Raw genomic sequence first — 20813 nt, 5'->3', positions numbered from 1 at the left:
TAAATGGAACTAAAAATAAATAAATAAATAAGATCCGCATTACTAGGTTTGCAGCCTCTAATCAGAAAATGAAGCAACTGAAGTGTTAGTTGTTTAATTGGTGATGGAAATATTTGAAAGGCAAGGCTGAGAATTATGTTCACACTTTGTTGAGGTTATTTTGGTTCTTCTGATGTAACTGTAATACAGAATGGAAGGATTTTTATTTTTTTATTACATATATAAAAACGATGGCCTTTCTTTTGCATTAAACTGCGAGTTCTCACACGTTCTTTCGGTAGCTTAAATATTTCAGTAGCTTTTTAAAAAAAGAAATCCGAAAATATATAGATTTTGGAAATAACTTTCACATTTAATTACTCGAACGATCTAAAACCCAGATGATTAATCGCAGTAAAGTTTTTTCAAAGCAGTTTTTGACTGCTGTGTAAGTTAGCCGTTAGCTATCTAACCAGCTCTGGAAACCAGTAAAATCCTTTCCTTCCCTATTGTTGTTGTTGTTCACTGGACAAAAGCTCTGATCACATTTTGGAAAATGTCTGTGTTCCCCGCTCAATTTGGGGTTGGGAAACAGGTGAAAAAGGTATGCATTCTGTCTGACCTCTGCCAAGGGCTTTACCTCCCCCTCCCAGAAAAAAAAAGGGGGAGAAGCAAGTTGCCAACTGGGGAATGGGGCGGCACACTCAGCGATTAAAGGGATAATCTGATAAAACAACAGACAAGTCATGGGGAGAGTTTGAAAAGCAGCCAGTCTTTCTCAAAGGCACTAAGCTTCTGGCTCCTGACTTGCTGTCCCCGGGATCCCATTCCAGAACAGTACTTTGTCGCATATTAAAGAGGAATTTAATGTGATTGAAGATCAAGGGGAAGTCATGGAAAAATGCAAGCAGGAATAAATTTTCTCTGCAGGCTTGGTTGTGTTTGTGTGTGTGAGAGAGGGGTGGGATAAGCTCAAGAGCCAGACTTTCCAATGGGGCATTCTTTGTTTATTTGAGTAAATTCCAAGGTCTTCTAGCGCAGCAGAATTGCAGATTGCAATGCCCAGGTGAAGGGCATTCAATGAAGAGACGCAGAGTCTCACAGTTGCTGCAGTCCCATGGCCTTCATGTTCTCCCTCCCCCCTCCTGCGCTTACTATTACAGTGGCACCTCAGGTTAAGAACTTAATTCGTTCCGGAGGTCCGTTCTTAACCTGAAACTGTTCTTAACCTGAAGCACCACTTTAGCTAATGGGGCCTCCCTCTGCCGCTGCGCCGCCAGAGCACGATTTCTGTTCTCATCCTGAAGCAAAGTTCTTAACCCAAGGTAGTATTTCTGGGTTAGCGGAGTCTGTAACCTGAAGCGTCTGTAACCTGAAGTACCACTGTACTGAAATAATGGCATAACCTTCCAACATTTTTCCGATGAAAATAGGGACGCCCCATTCCATAACGATAATTTTACTATTTATACCCCACACATCTTACTGGGATGCCCCAGCCACTCTGGGCAGGTTCCAACATATACAGTGGTACCTTGGGTTACATACGCTTCAGGTTACATATGCTTCAGGTTACAGACTCCGCTAACCCAGAAATATTACCTCGGGTTAAGAACTTTGCTTCAGGATGAGAACAGAAATGGTGCAGCGGCAGCAGGAGGCCCCATTAGCTAAAGTGGTGCTTCAGGTTAAGAATAGTTTCAGATTAAGAACGGACCTCCGGAACGAATTAAGTACTTAACCAGAGGTACCACTGTATAAAAATGTAATAAAACATTAAAGCTTTTTTTTTTAAAAAAAATAAATCCCTATACAGACAGCTCGGGAGTCGAATAACTCCATACCCTCCAACATTTCTCCAGTGAAAATAGGGAAAAGCAGGACATTCCAGGAAATCAGAAACTGGGATGGCTTCTCTAAATCAGGGACATCCCTGGAAAATAGGGGCACTTGGAGGGTCTGTAATGGGGGAGCCTGAAGGATACCTAGCAGCTGAATAAAGGAAGAGTCTATCTCTGCCTTCTAAAGTCAGCCAGACCTCTCTCTCTCAGCAACAGAATTATTCACACATTCACTTCAAACTGTGTCCTGTGTCTCTCTGCCACCTTTTAGAACTCTGGCTTTTTTCATGTCTCAGTTCAAAAAACAAAAGAGCAATTATTCAGGCCACACCGATGGACAGGGTGACTGCCTCATCTATTTCATCTGGCTTGGCAGAAGCAGAAATTTAGCAGGCGAAGCTTTTCCGAGTGTGGGAGATAAGTGACAGCAAAAAGTGTCACGTGCTGGGTTTAAGTTTCAGGCTGCTGTTCAAAGCACAGGGGGTGTTAGCTTTGCCACAGGTGTGGCCTTCCTGTGTGGCAGGAGGGCAGCTGTGCCGCTCTTCTCTTCCCTCTCCATCTTAAAAACGTTCTGGGAAACAGTTGCTTGCAGACAACCTGCTTACTGAGCATCCAGGGAGGGTAGATTATTTACTGTTCACTGAGCACTCATTCTGACTTCACTCTCAGGGTTTGCACACAATGGAATTTACTGTGTGTTTGCTGGTGTGTTAGAGTTGGAAGATCTCTCTCTCTCTCTCTCTCTCTCTCTCTCTCTCTCTCTCTCTCTCTCTCTCTCACACACACACACACACACACACACATTCTTTTGATCCCTCAGTCAGAGGTGCCAACCTGAATAAAATACTGTATTGGGGAGGGGGCAAGTACTGTATTTTTCGCTCTATAAGACGCACCAGACCACAAGACGCACCTAGTTTTTGGAGGAGGAAAACAAGAAAAAAAATATTCTGAATCTCAGAAGCCAGAACAGCAAGAGGGATCGCTGCGCAGTGAAAGCAGTAATCCCTCTTGCTGTTCTGGCTTCTGGGATAGCTGCGCAGCCTGCATTCGCTCCATAAGATGCACACACATTTTCCCTTACTTTTTAGGAGGGAAAAAGTGAGTCTTATAGAGCAATAAATACGGTAAGTCCTGCACCAAATAATTGATCACAAGCCTTGGCACTCACACACCATTTGAATGGCAATGCCCAACGCCCCCAGCCCCTCAAATATTTTATGGGGGGGGTGTCAAAGAGATCTTGGCCCCTAGGTGTTGGCTCCTATGCCTCAGCTTTGCAGAAAACTGCACAAGCAATTTGCAATAGCCTGAGTGTGGGCTCTTGCAGACTTCTTGGGCAGGGAATTTTCTTTTAAAAAAACAAAACAGAAACCCAAGCACAGCTATCTATATGCACACCCTGTAGGTACTTAACTGGCACAATAGAGTCAGCAAATGAGAAGGCAAGGACAAACACAAAAGGGATTGCCTACTGGTGTGCATGGGAAAGCCCAAAGTTTTGCTTCCTATACAAATGTAAATATGTGCAGGGGTGGATTTTGCTCAAATGTGGACCAACTTTTACACTCCAAAAGCCTTACTTCTTCCCTCCAAAGGGTTCTACCCTCTGCTGTGTCTGTCAGGTTTGTGGGGGCTCTGGGCAACGGGTCCTGGGTGGGCTCCCTCATCTCTCAGTGGGCCCGATGGACTTCCTTAGCTCCAAGCAGGACTGGGCTGATGGGTCTAACCACACTTCATTTCTCACAGCGATATTAGGTTGGGGGCACTGTGGCAAAAAAAGGGGGCTTGATCTAGTCACCTGCTGCTTTTCAGAACATCAGGCCCTGGCAACTGTCTCAGAGGTTGCCAAGAGTTGATGCCTGCTGAAGTTTCTAAATGAATTGCCGACCTGAGCAGAGACGCCAGTCATGTGCAGCCTGCTTTGAGGGTGGATAATTCTGCTGTGATTCTGTGCCAAGTGTGATTGAACGCTCTGCTGCAGAGATGAGGGAGAATCAGCAAGCCAGTGAAGGCTGGTGGAAAGAGGCAACCTCAGAGCAGGGACTCATGCAGGGAGCGGTGGGTGGACTCCATGCAGGTCCGCCCAGAGCGCCTCGCCTCCATGGATGGCTTGCCCCGCCCCCGGGCGCCTGAGCGACTAGCTACCCTGCTGCAGACTCCACTGTATCAAGTACCTAGGAGCCAACTAGGGCTGAAGTCCCTTCACCCCTCCCCCAGGAAAACATTTGTGGGGGCTTGCCCCCCAAGTTGATAGGCATTGCCATTCTTGTGATTATTTTATTCGAGCTAGCACCCCTCATCAAGTATTTTGGGTTCTGTTACGTATTTACTTGACCCCGCCATAATAATTTATTAGCATGCACTGGCACAAAGTTTGAGAATTCCTGGATTAATTCATTCCAGCTCTCCTGTGAGTTTCCTCTTTGCTAGCTAAGGGCTGCTATTCAGCACAGTACACGAAGCTAAAGGCTTGTCCACACTCCTGTTTGTCCTGGGCCTGGAAAGCATGGGTCCAAGTGTTTTTCTCCTTGTCCCATGCTTTCCAGACTTTCCCTCACTCTTTAGAGCTAAATCGGAACAAACGGCAGTCTGCAGAAAACCCAATTGCCATTTGTTTGGATTTAGCACCAAAGAATGGGTTTCCCTGGGGTTGGGGGAGCAGTGGGGCATGCAGAGGTGCAGATAAACCCTGAGTTGCTCACCATTATTATTATTATTATTATTATTATTATTATTATTATTATTAAAAAAAACTTATTAGTCGCTTGTCATCTGAAGGTCTCCAGGTGATTTACAGCAAAGAAAAATACACAATTCACAATACTATAGGGGGAAAGGGGGGTATCATATCATACATTAATTTTACATATAACATCTGTGGGGGTGGGGAACAAGCCACGTAAATAGTAGCGAGCAATATTAGCAATATTCAATTGATAAACAAATAAATACACTGATCCACTAATTAGCAAATAAACAAAACCTCAGCCTCCCCCTGTTTTGAGAATTATTCACCTTGAACCAACAATTCCCACCCCCCATTTAAGAAGAAGAAGAAGAATTTGGATTTGATATCCCACTTTATCACTACCCGAAGGAGTCTCAAAGCGGCTAACATTCTCCTTTCCCTTCCTCCCCCACAACAAATACTCTGTGAGGTGAGTGGGGCTGAGAGACTTCAGAGAAGTGTGACTGGCCCAAGGTCACCCAGCAGCTGCATGTGGAGGAGTGGAGACGTGAACCTGGTTCCCCAGGTTACGAATCCACTGCTCCTAACCACTGCACCACACTGGCTCTCATGCGCTGTCTCTGACACTCATGCAAGCAGAAACTTGAATGCTGCGAAAATGCAATATTCTTCAAGCAGAACCATTTCCCCACCCACTGATTGCCTAAAAGCCAGAGTTTTGATTTCCACGTTAAACAGTTCACCTTAAAATGTTCTAAGCCTTTGTTCAGAGAAGCAGTAAGGAAGTCAACCACTCCTCCATATTCAGGAATTCTGCCTCCTCACACCCATAGATACTTGGAGGGGGAGGCTGGCTGTGCTTATGCAACAGCACTGAGGGGTAGTAAGCACCCTGCACTTAATTCAGAAGCAGCCTCCTTCCTTGGCAGCCACACACACACACACACACACACACACACACACACACACGTGCAGAGTGAAAATGCACACCGTTTTGGGCGGCGTATAACATACTCCTCCAGAATATAATGCAGCAATGCTTTTCAGAATGTGTTCTGGAGAAAATTAGGGCACCTCAGAATCCTATCATTGTGTAGCCAAAGAGATCAATGATGGGGAACAAGCTTCCCTGAAAGAAAGCTGGCGTGCCATTACTGTGAAATTTACTGTGTATTTTGGAGTGCTGTCTGTTCTTTATGCAGTCGGACACCTCTTGAGATACCCGAACCAAAGTCTTCATGATGGTTCCTGAGGTCAAGAAGCAGGTCTTTGTCCATGTTTGGATACGATGGGGCACCATTTTAAATTAAGATGGAGGGCTGAAGCTTTTGCACAGCACTGATTTCTTGGTTTCTTAGAATTCCCAAGCAATGCTGAGTAAGAGCAGTGCTGGATTTACGTATAAGCTAAACAACCTTTAGCTCAGGGCCCCACTCTCTTGGGGGCCCCAAAAAAATTTAAAGGAAAAAAACGCCTGGATGTACATTTCCAAAATACAAGATAAAAACATATAAAATAAAACCTACATACAGCAACAGTGTTTTGTGTTCTGTAGGCTCCTATGATGTACCGTATTTTTCGCTCTATAACACGCACCAGACCATAACACGCACGTAGTTTTTAGAGGAGGAAAACAAGAAAAAAATATTCTAAATGAAATAGTGGATATATAATTTTTGTGGTTCATGCTGTGGCCACAGACATGTGATCTGACAGTGAGTTTGGAGTAGCCCAATGCAAAAATCCTGACGATCCATGTGGATCCATGCTTTGTAACCACAGAGGAGGGAAGGAAGGGGAACCATGGATCCTCTGCTCACGATTGCAGCAGATCCCCCCCCCCGCCACCCGCAGGCATTCACTCCATAGCACGCACAGACATTTCCCCTTACTTTCTAGGAGGAAAAAAGTGAGTGTTATGGTGCAAAAAATACGGTAAGTCATGGGCTGCTAGCCTGCTCCCTAAAATATCACTGGTTTGCTCATTTCTATATATAGGGTGCCTACATTCTGCATGGACTAGCTGCATGGCAACATGTGCAAATGGCTTTAGATACTTATTAGGTCCATAAATTACCATACAGCATATATTCAACACAAAAAAACAGTGACAATTTGTTGTTGACAAAGGACAGCTGGACATATAAAGAGCCCCATTACCTTCAGTAGCTTAGGGCCTCATCAGACATATATCCGGCCCTGAGTAAGAGGCACTTAGTATACCAGTAAAAAAAGAATAATGGGGACATGCTTCTTGGTTCTCTCTCTGATGGGGCCCAAGAGCCCTCCTGCCACCTTCCCAAGATTGCCCAACTTTGGGAAGGAGGCAGCAGAGCTCTGGCATTCTGACAGAAGCCTGGCACCTCCTTCCCAAAGCCCAGGAAGCTTCTGCCCTGTTTAGGGAGGGAGGTGCAATACTCAGGCGTGCACAATGTTGACCTTACACTGAACTTGCAAGCTGGCTCCTCTGGCCCTAACTGTTTCCGTTATGAAAAATTTCACCCCACACCACTGCACCTAGAAATCCTGCCTGTGCAAATTGCCGTGCCAGAAAGCTGAGATACAGTGGATGCTCGGGTTGTGAACGTGATGCGTGCGGGAAGCACATTCGCAACCCGCAGCGCCGCAACATGCAGGTTGCGCAAAGCACGATTTAGCACTTCTGCGCATGCATAGGCGCCGACTCCATGGGGCCTGAGGGGGCCCGAGCCCCCTCAAAAATTCGTTTGGGGGGGCTCTGCCCCCCCAATAATTTAAGAAAATTATTAGTTATATTATGCTTTGTAAAATCACAAAATTATGTTGGTATTTTTTATTTTCCTTGTTTGACGATAGTTACCTTTTAAAATACATTCAGTAATGAGTTAAAACAAAGCCACTCCCGATCTAGAGAGGGGGTGGGGTTGCGGGCTCTTGACCCATCAACAATCTCGCGGGGCTGGCGTCAGCCCCGCAGAAGCGGGGATTCCCCCTAGCTCATTAATATTCACCGCCCACGGCGGCAGCCAATCGGCTGCCTCAAAGGGCGGGCCCTCACAGGTTCACTTAAGGTCGGGGCAGCCCGGGGCTCGCCCCTTTCGTTCCCCCAGCAGCAGCGGTTTGGAGGTCTTGGGCCCCCCCAATATTTTTTATAAGTCGGCGCCCCTGTGCGCATGTGCAAGCGCCGAAACCCAGAAGTAACCAGTTCCAGTACTTCTGGGTTCGGAGCGGTGTGCAACCCGAAATCACACAACCCAAACGTCTGTAACCCAAGGTATGACTGTATGACAGGCAACCCAACATCTCCAGGAATCTCTGGGGACAAGGAATTACTATTAAACCAGATATGCCCTTGTAGCCTTTTTCACCCAACTGCTCCTTTCCTTTGCATGCCTTCTTCTCCTATGTATAACCGGTGATACTGACCTGGTATGGAGAACCTTCGTCTTCTGCAGCGAGCAGGTGAAGAAAGAAGCAAACAAGAAAAGAGAGCAGCGTCAGTAAAAGCAAACAACAGAGAGGCGTAGAATTGCAATCTGAATTTCCGCAATCTGAGACAGAAATACCCAATGTGGCATCCTCTAGACGTTGTGGAGGACACCTTCCATCATCCCTGATGATTGGCAGTGGCTGCTGGGATTTGCAGGCCACCAGGTTGGGGAGGCCTGCTCCAGGACACCGGGAGAGGTGCAAAGGACTTGATTCACGCTCATAGGCGTTTCGTGGCAAAGTTGTGCTGGTGGCACAGGGCGTCTCATTCATGCATTCAAGCAACCAGGCAGGTGACCGCCTGGCAACTTGACTGTGCGGAGGCAGCTTGGCACAGCAATCTATTTGTGTGACTGGCTCCCCGCATTGGGTTGATTTCAACAGTGCCTCTGCAAACCATGGGAGCTCATCAGCATGTTTTTAAACCACCCCAAACAGCACAGTGAGCCGCTTACGCAAATAGCTTTCCTGCATGGAATTGCCTGCAGTCGTGTTCAGAGTGTGCCTGCTCAGCTGCTTGGATTTATGAACCAGGCTGGAATGTTTTACCTCCTATTCAGCAGTAATAACCTGGTTAAATCCATTATGCCTAGCGTGGGAGCAGCTGCCTCCCTGTTGAAGCTTCATGGGGTCCACTGATGAATGGAGCTATTGGTGGGCATAAGTCAGTGCAAGCCAAAAAGTCTTTTGTAACTGTGCCTTTTTTGTGGAGAAGCCACCCCTCTCGCAATCCAACGCACAGGCCTTTCTTCAAAATCAGGCCCGTGTCAGCAACTGGGAACGTAGACCCCCCCCGCATTGTTCCTATTTTCCAGGGACAGTCCCAGAATTTCAGAAGCCATCCCGATTTCTGATTTGATCCTGGAATGTCCCGCTTTTCCTTAGGATGTCTCTATTTTCATCAGAGAAATGTCAGAGGGTATGGAGTTATGCAACCCCAGATCTCAGGAGATAAGTGAAAATACAACCTTTAGAAGACATCTGAAGGCAGCCCTGTATAGGGAAGTTTTTTAAAAAAATGTTTTATTATGTTTTTATATGTGTTGGAAGCCACCCAGAGGGGCTGGGGCAACTCAGTCAGAAGGGGGGGGGGGTTATAAACAGTAAAATTATTATTATTGTCTAATAGGAAGTCCCTATTTCACTGGAGAAATGTTGGAAGGTATGGGGATAGGGGTAGAGCTTCATTTTCAAGTGGAACAGTACAAGGGCTTCCAAGCCTGACTGCTGAAATGCCCTCTTCTCCTTAGCTCCTTAAAGAAGCATCTGGGCACTCTGCCCCACCCTGTTTTTGGTGGAGAGCCTCTGGCTGCCCAACTGTTGCTGGATTCCAACTCCCAACAACCCCAGCTTACAAGGCCAATTGCCATGGATGATGGGAGTTGTAGTCCGGCAAACATCTCAAGGGCTACAAGATTCCCATCCCTGTTTTTAGATCAGCTGAGCATGGCGTTTAGAACAAGGAGAGGACTCAGAAAGATGGAACTCTGGAACTCACCCTCCAGTGGTTAGCCAAAACCCAGGTTTCATCCTGGGCCTCTGCCAGACCTTTTGGCTTGGAAAAAATGTTCGACTGCCAGGGATAAACAAAGCTTCCTCTGTATATCTTGTTTTCTGAAAATTATCTTCACGTTTTAAAAAATACTGTTTGTGTCTTGGTTAGGAGCTGCCCAGATCTTCTGTGTGAAGAAGAGCCTCTCCCACTGAACGTGTCCATGATCCCAAGAGATTGTAACCTTGCTTAATGTGCCTGAGCTCCGCAGAACCCATTTCTGTCCCCTCGGCCACAGATCGGTGGTGGAGCACATTCGTTGTTTACAGAAGGGCCCAGGCCCAGACATCTTCTGACAGGGCTGGGAAATACTCCTGCCTGAAATTCCCGGAGGGCCACTGCTTGGTTAGAGCAGGTGATGCTGAGTTGGATAGACCAGTGGTTTGAGTTGGTACAAGGCAGAATCCTGCATCTCGCATGCTCCTTTCCCCCACCAGTATGTAGCCACCTGGAGTTTAGATCTTCCAGAGTGAAAGCAATGGCTTATGGCAGTCGTGGCCAATTTCCAAGAGTCTGCGATCTACTCACAGAGTTAAAAACTGACATCTACCCCCTTTTTTGGGTTCAGGTCAAAGTTGTTGAGCTTCTTTAGGGAGAAGGAAAGTGACACTGAGCTTTTTTTAGGGAGGAAAGCCCCGTTTTTAAGGGATGCAGGGCAAAGATGCTTTTTTAGGGGAGCTAAAGTTTTTTAGCTTCTTTGGGGAGAGCCACTGATCTACCGGTGATCTACTACAGACATCCAGTGATATACTGGTAGATCACGATCTGCCTGTTGGACATGCCCGGCTTATGGGAATGCATTAGCAAGGTGTCGCCAATCATGGGGACATTCCAAACAGGTAAAAAATATAGGTAACCACCCACACCCAGGGACCAAGCAAACCTATTTTACTGGCTACAACAGAGTCGCTTCTTTCAAGTCTAATTTAAGGGACTGTGTGGGCAGCACAGAAGGTCTCTGTGGGCACATCTTCACCCATGGGCACTACCTCTGGTTACCTCTGCATGAACATGGCTAGGAGTGCGTCCTGATTGTCAGGCAGCCGAGGATCCAACCCCCACGGCAGGTTGCCAGGAATGGACAAGACAAGGAAAAGTCCTTACCATCTGCATTTATGCAATATTCACAGAGAGAGGCTTGGGAGTGTGGCCTCTCAGAATAATGGCGTTGCTCTGAGTGAAACCCCACCCCCTCCATCTCTCCCACTTCCTCATGAGCCAGTGCTATGGGTCCTGGAAAGTGCCCTTTGCCTTTGAGCTCTTTGCTCTCCTACTTTCAAGGCCCACCATGTTCTGGGAGAAAGGGGGCAGGTCTTGAATGCTTTCTAAAGACACTGAGTCCATCAGCTGTTTCTCCCCTAGTGCTTCTTCTTCCTCCTCCTCCTCCTCTCCCACTATTTCCCAGCTTTCCCCTTCATCTGCCTCTGAGCTGTGACCTCCCTCAAACTTCTGTTGTCATTCTGAACTGTCTGCTTCTTCTCTGGAAGGGTCAGGCTGGGGAGGTGGTCTGCACCATTCCTCCTCCACCCAGACCCTGACACTGATGGGAGTTTGTTGCAGAACTGCTCAGATGTTTTTGCATCATGGACATATCGCCACCACCAAAGTGTCTGCCTTTTAGTGGTTCCACCTGGATTTCAGATCAGTAAAAAATTACCTGTTGTGTACGTCCACAATCACAAGTGGATTTTTGTGACGGGCTGTTTGTTATGTGACATTTCTTTGCCACACTGCTGCTTCCGTTTGTTCCTCACCTGAGCACAACCTAGCCTTTTTTTGTTCCTTATGGGATGCACAGCATGGAGAAAGTGGATGGAGAAAGTCCCCCCCCCCATCTCTCATAATGAAACTGAATGCTGGAAGATTCAGGACAGATAAAAATAAATACTTCTTCATGCAGTGCATAGTTCAGCTACGGATCTTGCTCCCACAGGAGGCAAGGATGGCCACAAACCTGGATGGCTTTAAAAGAGAACTGGACAAATTCATGGAGGAAAGGGCCATGATCTATGATCTGTGCTCTGCCTTCCCCAGTTGGAGCCAGCAATGCTTCTGAATACCATCCACTGGAAACCACAGGAGAGGCGAGTGCACTTTTGGTCAAATCCTGCTTGCAGGTTTCCTACAGGGTGGCCACTGTGAGAACGGGATGCTTTGCCTGATCCAGCACACTCTTCTTCGATTTTTAAGTGTGTTGATTTCCACTTCTCCTGCCAACCCAGCAGTTTGAACGCACGTCAAAGTGCAAGTAGATAAATAGGTACCACTCCGACGGGAAGGTAAACGGCATTTCCGTGCGCTGCTCTGGTTTGCCAGAAGCGGCTTAGTCCTGCTGGCCACATGACCCAGAAGCTGTACGCCGGCTCCCTCAGCTAATAAAGCGAGATGAGCACCACAACCCCAGAGTCGGCCACGACTGGACCTAATGGTCAGAGGTCCCTTTGCCTTTACCTATTTCCACTTATTGCTGCTCACTAAAGACACGTCTGAATTTCAACAAGGCAGCTCAGAGGAAGTGTTCGCTCAGGACCTCTGCACAGTGCATGTATAATAATCCTATAATAATAATCCAATAATAATAATAATACAGAGGTCTTGCGAAATATACGTCAATCACAGACTCATAAACACTATGTGTGATATAAAGCCTCCCGGTCTGGAAGCACGCAAGGTCTCATTTCAGAAATTAAGCCATTGTGTGTTAAGACACCCCAATGTGCGCTGCGAGAAACTGCACTCGCGGGGCCCAACTCTGAGGTCTGGAACGGAGCCAACCACTGGCAAATTCCAGCTGCAGTTAAGCAACAACACTGCTCACCCACCGTTCCAACTGTGAAAGTTTCCTGGCCACATAAACATAGCTGGAGGATGTGTTGCGGAAAGTTCCTTGGGAGGGAATCAGCCCGTGGAATAGGTAGATTCTGTCCTTCATGCCCTGCCTGTCCCTGTACAACAAGGGAGGCTATTGTCCAGAGAAGGAACTACCAAGGGCTGGAAGGCTGTTCACTTCTAGCAAGAGATACCAAGGAACATAGTCTTATTTTCCAGCTGCTTGGATGGAACCTTGAGCACAGAAAGAAACTCCAGCGATGAGCTTTCTTGCAATGCAGTTTGACAAGCAAGGCTTGTTATGGGGAGGACAGGGGCGCAGCTGGCAGTTGCCTCTGCTTTCCATGTTGGGGCAGAGGGAGACGGTATTTCCCTTCCTTGGTTCTTAGTTTGCATTTCCCTTACAAAAGATTTCTGAATCTTAGTTGTTTAGTGCGTGTTTATGTAGTATATCACTTATTTTTAAGCAGCTAATGTACTGTAGAAGCTAAGACTGTGAACTGGCCAGACTCCAGGCTGGGTCTCACCCCAGCCATAAACGCACTAGGTGGGGAAGGGTCACAGCTGAGGGGTTCATAAAGAAGGCTGCAGCAGGTTCAAGCCCCCGCATCTCCAGGTAGGGCTGGGAAGGATCCCTGTCTGAGAAGTTGCCAGTCAGCACCTACCGGTTTTTGCCAGCCTGAAGGAAGTTGTAATTGAAAACGCCAATAGGGCACCAAATGGACGAAGGCTGATGTAGACTTTATTCAGCAAGGCGGACCAATCATCTGGCTTGATAGAAGGCATTTGCCTATATACCTAAACCACAAAAATTCTCAGCTTCTAACTTCTATTCATCTGCAGTTTGGAGATTTTACCAGCCAACCTGACAGAGGTGTGGTTGTTTGGGGGGGCGGGGAGCAGGCTAAGGGATTGCTGATTTATAACGTTGTATTTCTGAGTTGCTCTGTAACCAAAGTTCTCCGACTGACGTCATTTGTACAAATAAAAAAAAAAGGAAAAAGGTTGTAAAACCAAGCCAATCAAACGTAACAGCTCCAGAACAGCCTTGGGTTACTGGGGTTTACAGGCATCTGAACAATTTTGAAATGTTCGGTATGCATCTTATCATACACATGCAGTGATTTTATAAATCGAGAACAGGAATCAGAAGGAAGGTTGTTTAGCTTATCCCAAAAAGATTTTAAATTTTTGTTGTTGTTGTTCTCAAGGAAACAGTGTCTGGAGATTGTTTTTTTGCAAAAGAAGGTCTTTGTCATACAGTCTGGTACCTGTTTTCCTGCCTAACCCCTGCCTGTACCCCTGCTATCTCCAGCTGAAGGATCTAAATCAGGAACTCCCATCAGCCCGAGCATGCATGGCCAATGGTCAGGGATGATGGGATTGTAGTCTAGTGACTTCTGAAGAGCCATAGGTTCCTCACTCTTGGTCTAGATGGGCCAACATTCTGACTTGATATAAACCACTTTTGAATGTTCATACATATTCAAATGCTGCCACTGTGGACGTAAGGATATAAGAAAAGCCAAAGGCCTGTCTAGTCCACACCCCAGGCCACCTGTCCTCTTCTCCTTCCCCCATCCTGGCCTGATAAGAAGAATTAAGACTCACCAGGGGATGATGTTTCTGACAGCTGGAACAGCAAGGCTGGAGTTGGTCTTCGTCGGCGGATCTGGAATGGATATCATATGGAGGATTTGTTAGTTTTGCAGAGGAATATGACACATAAAAAGATGGGCAATGTATTCTTTTTTTTTTTTTAAGGGTGAGGTTCTGAGAACACACCACTCCAATTTTACCTGTACAAATTCACAAGCCAAGTACCCCAAGGTCTTCTCTGTGAGTCAAGACTTCGAGCATGTCTGGGAGCTGCAACTAGGGCCCCATTCCTGGATTTGGGAATGAGCACTGGGACCACCAGTTTCATCCATGCCCTGTCCTCTGTTCTCATCCTGAAGCAAAGTTCTTAACCTGAGGTAATATTTCTGGGTTAGTGGAGTCTGTAACCTGAAGCGTATATAACCCGAGGTACCACTGTACTGCTTTTGGCTTGCCTCTCCTGTTCCTTCAACGACCATAGAGGCAAATTAGGGTGCATTCGGACATGGGGAATCATAGAATCATAGCATTGTAGAATTGGACGGGACCTCGAGGGCCATCTAGTCCAACCCTCTGCAATGCAGGAATCTTTTGCCCAACGTGGGGCTCGAACCTACGACCCTGAGCTCTAGAGTCTCCTGTTCTACCGACTGAGCTATAGAGGCTGCATTTGTCTCCCTAGCTGAAATGCCAGCACTTCTGTCGCTGTCCATAACATTTGTTTCTCATTGCATCATCTGCTGCATTACGAAACTGTGGCTTTTTGACCGATATACCACCCTGCCGCTCTACATTTCATTCCCACCGTGGTGTGACTCAACAGTGGATGTCATCAAACATGTCATTGCCACACACACACCCCACCCTTCATGTGCACGTGCACCTCTGTCCCCCCCCCCAATTCACACACAGAAACAGCAGGGAGGACCTCTATGCCAGAACCACCACCACCCCACATTTTGTACTGCGATTTTCCAGGTTAACGGGGTTGCGGACAAAGCAATTAACAGGGAGATGAGTGCTAAATGTCAGCTAGATTTTGCTAGATGGCCAGAAGTGGCCTTTACCTCATGTGGAAGAGGATGTAAAATGATCAGGTAAGGAAACTGGAATAAAGTGCTGTTTTAACACAGCCCTAGGTAATGGCCAGAGGTGCCTGGATTTCAGGGATGCCTCCCTCAGCTACGTAAGTGGCTTGGGAAGAGAGCCCATGGCTGCATCTTGGGAGGAGGCAGCTGAATTGGCTGGCAAGAGCTCCCTGGCATGCCAGAGAACATGACTGGGTCCCTGCTGGTCTCCATTGGCTGCTCAGAGGGGAGGAAATAAAGACACATCAGATGCGAATGAGGAAAGAAGCAGCCAGCTCAGCTCTTCATAATTCAATATATTATTGTTATGCTGCTCAGCATACGAGAAAGCGTTGGGGTGGGGAAGAGTCGGAAGGACTTAAATTTCCCTAGGAACACTTAAGGCCCCCCTCGAGGCATCCTTTCCCCTTCCTGTGCATTCTTCATTATTTGTGCTTGTGATGATATTGGGGCAGCCATATAATAATAATAATAATAATAATAATAATATGCTACCCTGCTAATCTTGCCTGTGGCTGCAAAAGTTTTGGGGTGCCCAGTGCTCGCTTCAGCAGCACATATACAAAAGTTTTGGGGGTGCCCACAATACAGTGATACCTCAGGTTAAGTACTTAATTTGTACCGGAGGTCCGTTCTTAACCTGAAACTGTTCTTAACCTGAAGCACCATTTTAGCTAATGGGGCCTCCGCACCACCAGGGCATGATTTCTGTTCTCATCCTGAAGCAAAGTTCTTAACCCAAGGTACTATTTCTGGGTTAGCGGAGTCTGTAACCTGAAGCGTATGTAACCCGAGGTACCACTGAATTTCATTTCCCATCAGTGCCTGTTTGGAAACTTCTTGGTGAAATCCCATCACTTTTCGGGTACCTCTGTTTTATTGGATTATGCAACATGTTTTTGACCCAATCCTAGGGCATTAAAGGGAGTGGATTTATTCTGCTTTCATTTGTTCCATGATTCTCCCTCAGTGTTGTTGCTGTCCAGAGGGGTTACAGCGTAGCAAAAGCAAGACAGAAATAAACCAGAACATCCGTAGTATGAAAAGTTATGGAATTTCATCAGGATGTGCACCGATTGGACAGGAAGTATGTGACCAACTCTAAAAACCTTTGCAGGAGCAGGGAGCTGGGTTGTGTGTGACGACCCCAAGAGCATCATGAGAACAAATCATCGTGAATGTGCAACAAAGAATACTTCCTGGTGTTCTCCACCTTCCTATCATCATGTGTTTCTGTCATGCTGACTCTGGAGTCAGGTTCCTCATCTTCAGGGGTTAGGGGTGAAGACCCTGATGCAGAAGGGGAAGGGCATTTGGGGACAGCCCCAGACATAGGAGTCGACTCCTAGGAGCCAAGGTCCCTTTGGTCCCCCATAAAATATTTGAGGGGGCCGGAGCCCCCCAATGTTGATGGGTATTGCCCAGGGCCAGATTTAGGTTTGATGAGGTCCTAAGCTACTGAAGGTAATGGGACCCTTTATATGTCCAGCTGTCCTTTGTCAACAACAAATTGTCACTGTTTTTTGTGTTGAATATATGCTATATGGTAATTTATGGACCTAGTAGGTATCTAAAGCCATTTGCACATGTTGCCATGCAATCAGTCCATGCAGAATGTAGGCACCCTATATACAGAAATGAGCAAACCAGTGATATTTTAGGGAGCAGGCTAGCAGGCGGGGCCCATGACTTACATCATAGGAGCCTACACAACACAAAACACTGTTGCTGTATGTAGGTTTTATTTTATTTGTTTTTTTATCATATATTTTGGAAATGTACATCCAGGTTATTTTTGCTTTAAATTTTTTGGAGCCCGCCAAGAGAGTGGGGTCCTAAGCCTCACTATTGTTTAACTTATACGCAAATCCGTCACTGGTATTGCCATTCAAATGATGTGTGTGTGCTGTGTCATGTGATTGATTACACTGGGTGGGGTTTACCAGGGCCCCCAAATATTTTATTCATGAGCCTGTAGGGCCAGTATCTGTCCGCTGCCTCCCTCTCTCAAGGATGAGGCACTGCCATCATCTGACTGGACTCCATTGCCAAAGACCCAGGAAGACCGAAGGCTCACTTCTCCACTGCAGTAAAGGTAAAGGACCCCTGGATGATTAAGTTCAGTCAAAGGCGACTATGGGGTTGCGGCACTCATCTCGCTTTCAGGCCGAGGGAGCCAGTGTTTGTCCACAGACAGCTTTCCGGGTCATGTGGGCAGCATGACTATACAGCTTCTGCTGCAACGGAACACCGTGACAGAAACCAGAGCGCATGGAAACGCCGTTTACATTCCCGCCACAACAATACCTATTTATCTATTTGCACTGGTGTGCTTTCGGACTGCTAAGTTGGCAGGAGCTGGAACAGAGAAAAGGGAGCTCACCCCGTTGCACGGATTTGAACCGCCAACCTTCTGATTGGCAAGCCCAAGAGGCTCAGTGGTTTCAGACTGCGAGGTTCAGACCGAGCCTCTTGGGCTTGCTGCTTAGAAGGTTGGCGGTTCAAATCCGCACAACGGAGTGAGCTCCTGTTGCTCTGTCCCAGCTCCTACCAACCTAGCAGTCCGAAACCACTGAGCCTCTTCTGATCAGCAAGCCCAAGAGGCTCAGTGGTTTAGACCACAGAGCCACCTGTGCCCCTGGGCCTGAAAGCGAGATGAGCACTGCAACCCCATAGTCACCTTTGACTGGACTTAACTGTCCAGGGGTCCTTTACCTTTATCTCCACTGCAGTAAGAGGTTATTGGAGAAGGCTGGATCCTTTTTTAAAGAACAGCAAAGGTGGTGTTAACCGTTAAACTGCACTCACTGCAAGAAGCGTTTCATATTTACAATTTTGTGCACTCATGGAATGTATGCATATATAGCTGACAGCTTTGTGCATATGACAAGATCTTTTCTATAATCTATTCCCCGCTTACGCCAGCTGCCATATATTGGTTAGTCTTCAGAGGTCCAAAAAGAGTCTCCTTTGCTTTGGTTGCTGTTAGTACCCGTCTGGAATTAGGAATTTGTTGCTACCAAGATTTAACAGTCTCCTGAGATAGCTCAGTCAGCAGAGCATAAGAGTCTTAATCTCAGGGTCGTAGGTTTGAGCCCCACACTGGGCATTGCTGGGGGTTGGACTAGATGCCCACGGTGTCCCTTCCAACTCTACAAGGCTGTGATTCTTAATTCTTCCCCTGTTCTAGCCAATCCATGCTCCGTGTGTGTAAGAGAAAGAGAGGTTCACTGCCTTTCAGACTAACCTACCTCCCAAGGTGGTTGTGGAGAAAAAAGGTGGTCTATAAATGCAATCCACCAATGCTGTACAGAGCGTCAACACTGATACAGTTAAGTTCCACTGGTTTCCATGAGAAAGGTTTAAACATGTGCTTAACTCTCACACTCGAAAGCGCATCTTTCTTACTAGATCGTGGTCCTAGAAATTATAATAATTTCTGTAGCACTTTTAGTGTGCAAATCGCATTATGATTATGCATGTGTGGATGTGGGCGTGCATATCCTTACATACACAAACCCAAGAGATAGGCTGTAAGTATTTGCATTTTTACGGATGGTGAACAGAGTTTGCAAGCCAGTGACTTATTTGCCCAACGCCACTCACAGAAAACCTCTGGCCGGAGGCTATGTGTACTATGTGGGCACGTGGAATTAACTAATTAGAGAGAGAGAAATCTGCATCTAGGTAACTCAAATTCTGGAAAAGCGGGCATCTGCAAACACACATATATTTGCTTATTTTGCATCTCACATTCTCTTCAGTTGGTCACAGGGAGGAGCAAAGAGTAGAGAGCAGACGCTCCACCCCCTGATCTCTGGAGATCCTGTTTTTAAGAGCCCTGTTTCTGATTTCAGAGATTCCACCAGGACTTGTCCTCACACATCCACCAAGAAGTTTCCAAAGCCATAAGGACCAGAAACCATGGTTGTAAAAAACCAAAAAAACTGGACAAAAGTTATAATTTTCAAAGTGTTGATTTCTTTGCCGTGTATGTGTGTGTGAGATTGCATGGTTTAAGTGTGAAATTGCAGAAAGCGCAAAGGCAAGTGTGAAAAGCAGGGATTTGCATCTGATGTGAGAATTTGCTCATTGGAGTAAAAATAAAAGCATGAAGAGAAAGTTTGGATGCACACTGAATGTGGGGTGTGCAGGAATGTATACTTAAATGGCCATCATGGGGGGAAAGTGCCTACTTTTTATAAATAAGCTTGGGATTCAGGGGTGGTTGTGCAAGAAGAACGAACAGTGCACATCTGGGTGTGAATGTGCACCTGTGGAAGGAGGAAATAAAGTGCATTTCAAATGCATTAACTGTATTTTCCTGGATGGGTTCATTAGTTCATTTTGGTCTTGCATTATTCACAGGTGTTACTTGCATGCAAGTCACTGAAATCCCTACGTAAATACACAATGCTTCAAATACTAAATTCTCTTACTTAGCTGGTTCATACACCCCGCTCTTCTGGGAAGACTTACACAAAGTTAAAACTGCAATGATGCAAATTACAAGAAAACTCTTAACACGTTTAAAAAAAGGGAGCACTAAAATGCTCACAGTATAAAAGAGTGGGAGCCACACACATTCAACATAAGAAATATGCATCGTACAAAGGGCATTTCATAGACGCGCTTAACCTGAGGACTCTGAAGTAAGTCCAACAGATTTCAGCAAGTCTTCCTTCCCTGCAATATATATTTTAAAGACCGAAGTTCCTGTGTTTCCCGTCTCTCTCTGTGTGTGTTAGAACATGAAGCACATTGGATGTGCTTATTTGCATTGCAAGCTGAAAGATTGCATGCGAGAGACTCCGGCAAATCAGTGCCAGCTCACACTTCCCAGCAACTTGGTCCCGAAGTCCCAAGCCGCCTCTGCCGCCCCCCAGACCCTAACCCTCGTCCCCCTTACCATTTCCACCGCTCTGGGGTCCAGCTGGCTAGGGGGAGCAGGCACCGAGAACTGGATCTTCTTCCTCTCCTTCGGGTCCATTGTAGCAGAGCCCGTGTCTTCTTCCAGCCTACGCCAAGGAAGACGCCCCCCACTCACTCTACCCCTCTTGTGAAGGATGGGATGGGGGTCTCTGGATCTCTTGGCAGCCCCCTTCTGGATCCAGCTCCCTGGGAGAGACGGACCCCCCTCAACAGCAGCAGCAGCAGAGGTGCCCGGTGCCAACTTCCCTCTCTGCGAAAGGCAACTGAGGGTAGCTGAGCTCAAACCTCATTCCTGCTGCGTTGGGGAACTGTGTAGGTAGAGACGCGAGGGCAGGAGGAGGCAGGGAAGAGAGGAGGTGGGAGGGGGTGGGGAGAGGAGGGGAGAGGAGGGGCAGCTGGCTGCTCTCCAGCGGCAATCTGAATTATTTAATCCTCTTCTCCCAAGGCAGGTGGGCACCAGGAGGACTCAGCCTCTTAACAAGCCCTCGGCTGGGTGCCCATTAAAAGGACGCCAGTCAAAGGATGCCAACTGCCCGCCTTCAGCTGTGTGTGTGAATGAGCAGAGCTCTGGAGGTGACCAGGAAAAAGAAAAGGCAAACACCCAAAGTTGGCTCTTTTGGCAAGGCTTCGATTCATCAGCCTGAGAGCCTCCCCCTTTCTTCAGGTTCAGGTCTTCAGCCCCAGGACATACTGAAATGGAAAGATTTGAAATTATGAGGAAGAAAAAGAGAGTGCCTCTGAACATGTGCAGAGTGCTTTAGTGCTGGCACCTTTTATTTATCACTGTATTGTTCCATGTATAAGACGCCCTCTATTTTTTAAAACCCTTTTCT

The 20813-nt window shown here is 46.8% G+C and overlaps 1 protein-coding gene across 1 annotated transcript in view; it reads right to left on the bottom strand.

Annotated features, from left to right (window-relative positions):
* PPP1R1B (protein phosphatase 1 regulatory inhibitor subunit 1B) overlaps positions 1-20315 on the bottom strand; it is a 50537-nt gene extending 30222 nt beyond the window's left edge. The window contains exons 1-3 of the mRNA XM_081886533.1: positions 19958-20315; positions 13973-14033; positions 7918-7940 (exon numbers count right to left, since the gene is read on the bottom strand). Of these exons, the coding sequence (XP_081742659.1) occupies positions 7918-7940; positions 13973-14033; positions 19958-20038 (165 nt within the window). The 5' untranslated portion in view covers positions 20039-20315. The remainder of the gene's footprint in view (positions 1-7917; positions 7941-13972; positions 14034-19957) is intronic.
* Positions 20316-20813: the final 498 nt, after the last annotated feature.

The sequence above is a fragment of the Podarcis melisellensis genome (genome assembly GCF_964234715.1).
Source record: "Podarcis melisellensis genome assembly, chromosome: 13".
In the NCBI taxonomy this organism is placed as follows: Eukaryota; Metazoa; Chordata; class Lepidosauria; order Squamata; family Lacertidae; genus Podarcis; species Podarcis melisellensis.
The sequence above is the reverse complement of the archived record's forward strand: the minus strand, read 5'-3'. Positions and strand labels throughout refer to the sequence as shown.